The sequence below is a fragment of the Strongylocentrotus purpuratus genome, unplaced genomic scaffold, assembly GCF_000002235.5.
Source record: "Strongylocentrotus purpuratus isolate Spur 01 unplaced genomic scaffold, Spur_5.0 spur5_scaffold_18, whole genome shotgun sequence".
In the NCBI taxonomy this organism is placed as follows: Eukaryota; Metazoa; Echinodermata; class Echinoidea; order Camarodonta; family Strongylocentrotidae; genus Strongylocentrotus; species Strongylocentrotus purpuratus.
This window is the reverse complement of record NW_022145603.1, coordinates 22,344,690-22,355,719: the sequence shown is the minus strand read 5'-3', so window position 1 is coordinate 22,355,719 and position 11,030 is coordinate 22,344,690. Positions and strand designations below refer to the sequence as shown.

At 40.7% G+C, this 11,030-nt stretch overlaps 1 protein-coding gene across 1 annotated transcript; it reads left to right on the top strand.

Annotated features, from left to right (window-relative positions):
- Window positions 1–726: 726 nt before the first annotated feature.
- LOC105440275 (dentin sialophosphoprotein) lies at window positions 727–9,298 on the top strand. Its single transcript, XM_030988855.1, has 12 exons — window positions 727–783; window positions 3,554–3,698; window positions 4,040–4,059; window positions 4,704–4,892; window positions 5,218–5,316; window positions 5,723–5,821; window positions 6,567–6,755; window positions 7,078–7,176; window positions 7,561–7,659; window positions 7,999–8,081; window positions 8,364–8,463; window positions 9,051–9,298. The coding sequence occupies exons 1-12, from the start codon at window positions 727–729 to the stop codon at window positions 9,054–9,056; spliced, it is 1,185 nt and encodes a 394-aa protein (XP_030844715.1). The 3' UTR covers window positions 9,057–9,298.
- The last annotated feature ends 1,732 nt before the right edge of the window (window positions 9,299–11,030 follow it).

Here is an 11,030-nt window from a genome sequence, read left to right as displayed (position 1 = left end):
ATCCTCGAAAATATGCAGTTACGAGGAAAATTTTGAATATTTAGGGATAACAAAGTAATAACATAGTACTGAGATACAAGGAACTAAAAATGGCTTGACTTTGAACTTGTAAAATACATCAAATTAAAACAACAAATTAGGGGGCGAGATGACCAAAAAAGTGGGGGCGAGCTGACCAAGAATCCCAAAATCGGCAAAAAAAATCGGGAGGCGACATGACCAATTGGGGGCGACTTTGTAAGGGGCGGGCTGACATTGGGCGACTTGACATGGAACCCATACGCGTACGTACATACTTGGATCTTGGATTGGATTCCTCCGGAACATTCCACTAGGGAATTTTAACTGGAGGTGTTTTTAACTGGAGGTGCGATACATTTAACATACACGATCTGTGAGCTGTGAACCAATTGTTTACTACACAAGAACAACGTCACAAGAAACAATTTATCGAGAAAAAATATATATAAATTAGAAATAAAGCTGTTAGGCCTACATCATGTCCGTAAGTAAGATCACTCCTTGTATATCTAACTTTGAGATTTTGCTTGTTTTACATGTGTTTCGACCAAATTTATATAGTAGATCTAGACTAATCGTATTTTGCAGGGCTGTCAACCCTCCCGCATTTGTAACTCCAGGAAGCTCCGACACCGGCGCCGCAGGCGTCGGACTGCGGCGCGGCGCCCGTGTCGGAGCTGCCTGGAGTTACCGCATTTGGAGATCATGAGTGCTGAGATGAGTAGCCTAGATCTAGCCTACTTCTGTGATGTTTCAGAAAATGTGGGTATGGGCAGTTGCCCCGCCCCCCTCCCACACACACTTTCAACTATTCGTTGATTATTATTTAAGCTATATGAGTAGCCTTTGAGCAGAATGGGGCAATTTGGCAATGCAGTCATGATGTGTGTTACTGTGACTGTGTTGTCTTTATGATTATTAATTATTAGGAGTTATCTCCCATTTATTTTGTATAGGCTCTAGAGTCTTCTCAAATCAAACAGAGTATCGCCTATCGGCCTTTAATTTGTTTCAATCAAATGTCATGATGAGATGGACATTTTCTGTGGGAAAAAGATGCTTTAAAATAAAGAATTTTGGCCTGCACAAAAAATGGAAAAAATATCTAGATCTAGGTCTAGACTAGACAGCAATAACCATCTGATTTGGGTCATTTCTTTAATAAAACTGACATTTGTTGTCATTCCCCAATACAGATGGCAACCCAGAGATCTCGTACCGTGCGGGTAAATTAGAGCCACAGCGTAACAGCTTTTCGTTTCCGACATTTCTCCCCCGATTTTCTTTATTTAGATCTAATTTTCTGATTTCTAAATCAGATGTAAATTAGGTCGGTATGTCATTTGTCCTGATTACAGTTTTCAAAATTTGATAACTTAATATTAAATAAATAATTTACGGACTTACTTATATGAATTATCCAATTTGTACCTCAGAACCGCGAAGCAGTACGTTCATGCATTCGAAATATTACCCGGCGGCTGATATATTTCCGGGTCCACCTACCAAAACATAGCCAATGGCCAATCAGAGCACTCGTTTCGTGGGAGTTCGTTGGTCAAGCCAGGCCGACTCGTATGTAGCTACGGTAGCTATTGGACGTTCGAAAAGAAAAGAAAAAATTAATATTCATCAACTAAAACCAAGACGGATAATGTTGACGACGAGACTTTCTCGGATTAATCATTAATTTAGGATCTAAATGAGCAAGCTATCGTAAGTCAAATAAGCTATATACAGTGTGAGTCAAAAAAAAACTTTACACCTAGAAAAATGCTAATAATTTTAAGAATCATTTATGAAAAGTAAATTATTATACACCATATGAAAGAGTGTTTCATCCCAAATCATTTGGTACCATTTTGGGTGGTATGTGTTCACGCTTGGATAAATAGGAGGCATTGTTTGCGAGAGTGCAAAAATCGACTTGCGCCAAATAATGCTTATGTGATGTTTGAATAAAACAATTGGGATTTCGGTATTAATTTGGTCTTTGCAGATCAAAATAACATCCCTACCAAAATTAATCATGTCACACATATCAAAACACACACAGAGTCACACTCAATAAGTCACACAAACACACGCACACACTCGCACATACACACACACACGCACACACACCCACACACACTCGCATAGCAAATTTAGATGCAGACTGACTGAGTCCTTTGGGAGAAACAATTCCATCGCGCTAGAAAGTGCATCGAAAGGGACGGAGGTCATGTCGAGGAGTAGATGAACGGACAGTTACTTGCTGGTCACAAATGAAGCTTCAAAGGATCCATGATGATAAGCATTTGAATTAACATTATCATCATAATTATGATGATCGTTAACAATTTGAAGATCAAGTAAAAAATAAAGTTTGACAAAGCATATTGAAACAGAATGTTTTTTGTTTGTACATGCGTATTTTACTCCAAATGAGCACCATTGTCATATGTTTGTGTGTGTGCGCATGTGTGTGGGTGGGTGTGCTAGTGAGTGTGTTTCATATGTGCGTGTGCGTGTGTGTGTGTGTGTGACTTTGCTACTGAAAAAAGCATCTGCAATGCATCTCATTTCATACATTCAATTCATTCTCTCACTTTAATACTTTGGCGCAATTCGATTTTTGCACTCTCGCAAACAATACCTCCTGTTCATCCAAGCGTGAACACATACCACCCAAAAATGGTACCAAACGATTCAGGATAAAACACTCTTTCATATGATGTATAATACTTTACTGTTCATAAATTATTTTTTAAATTATTAGTAATTTCCTAGGTGTAAAGTTTTTTTGACTCACACTGTATATGTTATTTTTAATTAGACTCTAATTATTGTCATATTGCAGCATGTATGAGGATGTAAAGAGTGAAAACCTCGTAGCATATCTCATTCATCGCGGTCCTGCCGAACCGAACCATTGGTTCCGTACAGTCCCGATAGGACAATCTTCAGTCTCTATAATCGGAGGTCAAGTGGAGCCAGACGTAGTCTCAGTGGAACAACCGACGATTAGAGAGACTGAAGTTTTCGGTCTAGGTCTAGACCTATTCTAGATCTAGATCTATTCTATTTCTAGATCTAGATCTATATAGGTCTATATATGGGATATTTTTAACATTATGTGAACTTGACTTTCAAACTTCAGATTTAAATAAAAATACATTTTCCTTGTTCGACTTATCTTAAACGTGCCACAATTTATATCTCTGATTTTCCCTTTTCTATATACATGTATGTATTAAGGGTCAATTCCCCTTAATGAAGAAAAATAAATTAAAGTGTTTTTCTAGGAGTTGGGCCAGGGAGGGTAGGGAGCAGGATTTATCCTTTGCGAAAGGGGAGGATAAAACACAAGACAGGTATTTGTTTTCTGTACTTATGGGATGCCGATTGGGTTTTAAAGGGGGACATGGGTCAGCTGTGCTCCCCTAGCTAAATGCAGCATGTATCTGAAGTACATTTAGTAGCTATTATAAGTTATTTGTATTCTTTATGATATGGAACATTTCTCTACCAATTCCATTTCTTAATCTAGAGTGGACGGCAAAAGCAGCCTCCTCCTGATGAGGACGAAGCTGAGTCAGGCTTGACAACTGCACTCAAGGTAGGAGCGGTAGGAGCGCTAGGTTTAATTGCTATACGATGCTGGTGCAAGCAGTCAGCAGCCCCCAGCACCCACAGTAAATTATGTAAGTTTAGTTATTCATTTATTTAGACCCAAGTGTGTTATTATGAATCATTTATTACTTAGATCTATGTTGATACCCTTTTCAAGGGTATAATGCTCTCCATAAGAACTGTATTATTATTAGTAGTAGTAGTAGTAGTAGTCTTTGTTTGTTTAAAATGATCGCAAAGACTTTCAAAAAAGTTAATTAACGTAGAGCAATTTCAACAGCCTTATGCATTTGTTCGAGCATGACATGATCATTGCCTAATCTAAGAAAAAGATTTCTATAGGGAATAAAATATGGCATGTGAAAATCTTGTCAATTTGGTTGTTTCTTGTTGTTGTAATCAGCAACATGGCAGAGCTACCAAGTATCACGCAAAAGGCGTGACATCACGCATTTCGAGGATCTGAAAATGCTCTTACGCATGACGCGCGCGCTAGATTTTGAAAAAAACGCTATACCTTATAAGTGTGTTATACCCTCGCACGCGCCGAATCATGAAAATGTCACGCATTGCCGATCTTTGAACTTGGCGTCTCTGACATGGTATTAGGGACTTTTAGATTTGCACGAAGACAATGTGGATTGCTACGATCGACGTCCTTTTAATGCACTGTCTTGAATGGACGTCACACGTATCAGTCCACGCAAATCTAAAAGTCCCTACTATAACAAGGAATACTTGAAATGAATACATTTAGAATTAAGAAAAATACAGCTGTGGCTGATAGAGAAACACTGTTTCTTTCATATGAATGTAATCACACATGTTTGTAATTGTTAGGGGGGAGGAAAAGATGCAAAAAGAGAAAAAAGAGATAGAGAGTGAGTAAGACAAGAAGAAGAAAAAGAAGGAAGAGAGAGAGAGAGAGAGATAGAAAGAGAAAGACAGATAAAAGAAATGGGATAACGATTGAAAAAAGATCGAACGCGAAAATTAGACAAAAACAGGATAGAGAGAATCAATTCAAAATAATATATGTTTTGTTTTATTCCTTCTATTTCCTTTAGTCCGTGGACAACCGCACCTTCCGACAGAACAACTTCACCTTACGACAGAACAACCTCACCTTCCGACAGAACAATCGTACCGTCGTAATAAACCCCCAACGCCAGAGCGACCAGTACCCGTATAGGAACAGTTACCCCCCCAGCAACCTATCTTTACCCGTCTGCTCCTCCGACCACCGGGTATCCCAAGTGAGTTCTATGTGTGCCCTGTTTAAACTGTTACCTTTTGGTTAAGTATAGGGGGGGGGGGGAGGAAGACACAGAAAGAGAAAAGATAGATAGAGAGTGAGTTAGACAAGAAGAAGAAAAAGAAGAAGAAGGAGAAAAGGAAGAAGAAATAGAGAGAGAGAGAGAGAGAGGCGGATAGAGCGGGAAAGTAAGAAAGAGATCAGAGAAAGGAAATGGGATAACGAATGAAAGAAAGATTGAACAAGAAAATTAGACAAAGACAGGATAGAAAGAATCAATTAAAAAGTATTGTTTTGTTTTGTTATATTCCTTTCATTTCATCCAGTACAAGCGCAACAGCACCACCTCAAAGCTCAAGAGCTATTATTCCTCCAAGGATGGTTATTCCTCCGACGAGTCCGACCCAGACCAACAGTCATCTCAAGTGAGTTTTTATTTTTTTTGACTGCCCTGTTTAAACTGAAACATTTTGGTTAAGTATATAGATGGGGGAGGGGGGGGGGGGGGGAGGGGAGGGGGGAGACACAAAAAGAGTAAAGAGAGATGGTGGGTGAGTTAGAAAAGAAGAAGAAGAACAAGGAGAAGGAGGAGGAGGAGAAGAAGGAGGAGGCGAAAATGAAGGAGGAATAGAGTGAGAGAGATAGAGAGAGAGAGAGAGGGGGGGGGGGGGGGGAGGGGGGAGAGAGGGGGAGAGTGAGAAACAGATCAGAGAAAGGAAAGACGAAAACGAATGAAAAAAAGATTGAACGCAAAAATTAGACATAAACAGGATAGAGAGAATCAATTCTAATATATTTTTTGTTTTGTTTTATTCCTTTTATTTCATCCAGTACAAGCGCAACAGCACCATCTCACGGCCCAAGAGCTACTATTCCTCCAAGGATGGATATTCCTCCGACGAGTCTGACCCAGACCAACAGTCATCTCAAGTGAGTTCTATGCCTGCCTGTTTAAACTGAAACATTTTGGTTGAGTATAGGCATGGGGGGGGGGGGGGGACACAGAAAGAGAAATTATTATTAAAGAGAAAAGAGAGATGGAGGACGAGTTGTGAGTTAGACAAAAAGAAGAAAGAGAAGAAGAATAAGAAAAGAAAGGAGGAATAGAGAGAGAGAGAGAGAGTGACAGAGAGAGAGAAAGAGATCAGAGAAAGAGAAATTATTATCAAAGAGAAAAGAGAGATGGAAGGTGAGTTGTGAGTTAGACAAGAAGAAGAAAGAGAAGGAGAAGAAGAAAGGGAAGGAGGAATTGAGAGAGAGATCAGAGAGAGAGAAAGAGATCAGAGAAAGAGAAATTATTATTAAAGTGAAAAGAGAGATGGAAGGTGAGTTGTGAGTCGGACAAGAAGAAGAAAGAGAAGAAGAATAAGAAAAGGAAGGAGGAATTGAGAGAGAGAGAGAGAGAGATCAGAGAGAGAGAAAGAGATCAGAGAAAGAGAAATTATTATCAAAGAGAAAAGAGAGATGGAAGGTGAGTTGTGAGTTAGACAAGAAGAAGAAAGAGAAGAAGAATAAGAAAAGAAAGGAGAAATTGAGAGAGAGAGAGAGAGATCAGAGAAAGGATATGGGATAATGAATGAAAGACAGATCGAACGTGAAAATTCGACAAAGACAGGATAGAGAGAATCAATTCAAAATATTTTTGTTTTTGTTTTATTCCTTCTGTTTCCTTTAGTACGTGGACAACCGCACCTTCCGACAGAACAACTTCACCCTACGACAGAACAACCTCACCTTCCAACAGAACAACCGTACCGTCGTAATAAACCCCCAACGCCAGAGCGACCAGTACCCGTATAGGAACAGTTACCCCCCCAGCAACCTATCTTTACCCGTCTGCTCCTCCGACCACCGGGTATCCCAAGTGAGTTCTATGTGTGCCCTGTTTAAACTGTTACCTTTTGGTTAAGTATAGGGGGGGGGGAGGAAGACACAGAAAGAGAAAAGATAGATAGAGAGTGAGTTAGACAAGAAGAAGAAAAAGAAGAAGAAGGAGAAAAGGAAGAAGAAATAGAGAGAGAGAGAGAGAGAGGCGGAGAGAGGGGGAAAGTGAGAAAGAGATCAGAGAAAGGAAACGGGATAACGAATGAAAGAAAGATTGAACAAGAAAATTAGACAAAGACATGATAGAAAGAATCAATTAAAAAGTATTGTTTTGTTTGTTTTATTCCTTTTATTTCATCCAGTACAAGCGCAACAGCACCACCTCAAAGCCCAAGAGCTACTATTCCTCCAAGGATGGTTATTCCTCCGACGAGTCCGACCCAGACCAACAGTCATCTCAAGTGAGTTTTTATTTTTTTGACTGCCCTGTTTAAACTGAAACATTTTGGTTAAGTATATAGATGGGGGAGGGGGGGGGGAGGAGGGGAGGGGGGAGACACAAAAAGAGTAAAGAGAGATGGAGGGTGAGTTAGAAAAGAAGAAGAAGAACAAGGAGAAGGAGGAGGAGGAGAAGAAGGAGGAGGCGAAAATGAAGGAGGAATAGAGTGAGAGAGATAGAGAGAGGGGGGAGGGGGGAGAGAGGGGGAGAGTGAGAAAGAGATCAGAGAAAGGAAAGAGGAAAACGAATGAAAAAAAGATTGAACGCAAAAATTAGACATAAACCGGATAGAGAGAATCAATTCTAATATATTTTTGTTTTGTTTTATTCCTTTTATTTCATCCAGTACAAGCGCAACAGCACCATCTCACGGCCCAAGAGCTACTATTCCTCCAAGGATGGATATTCCTCCAACGAGTCTGACCCAGACCAACAGTCATCTCAAGTGAGTTCTATGCCTGCCTGTTTAAACTGAAACATTTTGGTTGAGTATAGGCATGGGGGGGGGGGGGGACACAGAAAGAGAAATTATTATTAAAGAGAAAAGAGAGATGGAGGACGAGTTGTGAGTTAGACAAAAAGAAGAAAGAGAAGAAGAATAAGAAAAGGAAGGAGGAATAGAGAGAGAGAGAGAGAGTGACAGAGAGAGAGAGAGAGATCACACAGAGGATATGGGATAATGAATGAAAGAGAGATTGAACAAGAAAACTAGACAAAGACATGATAGAAAGAATCAATTCAAAAATATTGTTTTGTTTTGTTATATTCCTTTTATTTCATCCAGTACAAGCGCAACAGCACCACTTCACAGTCCAAGAGCTACCATTCCTCCGACACATGTCCGACCCCGACCAACGGTCATCTCAAGTGAGTTGTATGTCTGCCCCGTTTAAACTGAAACATTTTGGTTTATTAAAGGCGGGGGGGGGGGGGGGGGGGAGACACAAGAGGAAAGAGGGATGGAGGGTGAGTTAGACACAAAGAAGAAGAGAAAAAGGAAGGAGGAATAGAGAGAGAGAGAGAGAGAGAGAGAGATCAGAGAAAGGAAATGGGGAAAACGAATGAAAAAAAGATTGAACGCAAAAATTAGACAAAAACAGGATAGAGAGAATCAATTCTTATATATTTTATTCCTTTTATTTCATCCAGTACAAGCGCAACAGCACTGCCTCACATATCCAAAGCTACTCGTACTCCAAGGATGGTTATTCCTCCCGACGAGTCTGACCCAGACCAACGGTCATCTCAAGTGAGTTCTATGCCTGCCTTGTATTAAACTGAAACATTTTGGTTTAGTATAGGCGGGTCGGGGGGAAACAAAAAAGAGAAAAGAGAGATGGAGGGTGGTTTAGACAAGAAGAAGAAGAGGAGGAGGAGGAGGAGGAGGAGGAGGAGGAGGAGGAGGAGGAGGAGGAGGAGGAGGAGGAGGAGGAGGAGGAGGAGGAGGAGGAGGAGGAGGAGGAGGAGGAGGAGGAGGAGGAGGAGGAGGAGGAGGAGGAGGAGGAGGAGGAGGAGGAGGAGGAGGAGGAGGAGGAGGAGGAGGAGAAGAAAGAGAAGGAGGAGGAGGAGAAGAAGGAGGAATAGAGATAGAGAAATAGAGATCAGAGAAAGGAAATGGGATAACGATAGGAATTTTTTAATTTTTTTAATACTCGATGGATATATAATAATGTTATTCTGTCATGATTGTATTCTGTTTTTTATATTTTATTGGAATTGAATAAAATTGAATTGAATTGAAAGAAAGATTTAACAAGAAAATTAGACCAATAAAAGGATAGAAAGAATCAATTCGAAAATATTTTTTGTTTTGTTTATTCCTTCTATTTCCTTTAGTACTAGCACAACAGCACCGCCGAACTGTACAACCGTACCGCCCCGTACATGAACGACCCATTGCCTAGCTACCCGACCAGGACCTAAGGCCCCAAAACTACGGTACCCGTTATCAGAGATAGAAAGTAATCTTATGTGATTACGAGAGGCTGATTTTTTTGAAAAAAATTCTCAAGGCTTGTTGAACCGTAGGTTCAACAGAGTCAAAAAAAGAAAATGAGAAAAGAAAATGTAAATAAAAAAAAAAATTAAAAAAAAATCGTGACAATCATTTTGGTATTCATTATTTGCAACAAGAGAATATAAGTTGTATAGTGGACGGTATCAGATAATTTTAGAGAGAGAGAGAGAGTAAGAGAGAGACAGAAAAAGAGAGGGAGAGAGAGACAGAACAAATAGAGAGAGAGACAAAAAGAGAGACAGAGAGCAAAGGAGAGAGAGACAGAGAAAGAGAAAGCCATCTTAAAAAGCCATCGTGTGTGTTGCATTTTGAGGTCTTGAAAGCTATCTGTAACTGATAATTTGAGAGAAAGAGAGAGAGAGAGAAAGATATAGGGTGACAGAGAAAGAGAGAGAGGGGGGAGAGACGGAGAAAGAGAGCCATCAAAGCCATGGTGTGTTGCATTTTGAGGTCTTGAAAGCTATTGGTTTCAGATAATTTCAGAGAGAGAGAGAAAGATATGGTGACAGAGAGAGAGAGAGGGGAGACACAGAAAAAATAGAGAGACAGAGACAGAGAAAGATAGGGACTATAGAGAGCGAAAAGAGAAAGAGAGAGATAGTGACAGAGAAAGAAGGAGCCATCGTAAAAAAGCCACCGTGCATGTGTTGCATTTTGAGGTCTTGAAAGCTATAATGCTTTTAGTCGTAGATGGCGTTATCATTTTACTGGTCGGCGACTGATAAGCGTCTATCGGCCTCTTGTTATTATTCAAATGTTATACTGAACGCCCGGCCCCCCCCCCCACTCAAAGGTCGGAATGACCGCATGCGTGTTGCCAAAATGTCCGGTAAAGGGGTATTTTTCGTGCGACAAAGTCCGGCCCGAGAATTGTAAAAAAAGGGGTGTATTTGACTTTCCACCCTGAGATTTCTTTAAAAAGGGGGTGTTTTTCTTTTTTCTCTCATCTCTTTGGACTCCTGAGAAATTATTCCGAATTTAGGGGGGTACATTGAGCATTTTTCCTGATTTAGGGGGGTCTCCAAGGCAGGAAAAGCCCGCGAAAAGCCCGCGAAAGGGGGTTTGGAAATGTTGGCAGTCCTCAGATAGGGGGTGCTTTTAAAAAGAGGGTACGAGCATATGCGTACCCTAAATAACACTGAGTGGGGGGGCCGGGACTGAACGATGGGCAATTGGGCATACTTAATTTTAAATAATCAGTGGCGGATTCAGGGGGGGGGGCACAGGGGGCACGTGCCCCCCGGCCCCAAAAAAATATGTTAAAATCAGCCCTAAATTCGCCCAAAATGTACTGGAAAAAAGGGTTGTGCCCCCCCCCCCCAGCCATTTTTTATTTTTTTTATAATAAAGGTGACCTTACCCCCCCCCCCCCCACGGAGCAAAACGTCAACTTTAAAAATGTTGTGACCCCAAAAAATAAAAAAATATGTGTCCTCTTACCCCCCCCCCCCCCCCCCCCCCCCCCCCCCCCCCCCCACCCGCTTATTCAGCAGCTGGCTGAGTCGGAGACTAAAAAAATATATATATCTTAACCACACTGTGCCCCCTCCGGCAAGAAATTCCTGGACCCGCGCCTGATAATGGTCACTAAAAATCACGTAATAAGCTTTCACGAGGTATGCCTGACAAAGCAACAGTAACTTTATAAAAATAGATATCCTAGACGAATCAAAGGTTAGTAGTGTTAGTAAAGTCGTCCATTAAAAAAAGCATGAACATCTATATATACTAATCCATAATGGATCTCAATAAAGTAGGCTTGCATATCAAATTATATGATTTTAAGAACGGAATGTCAG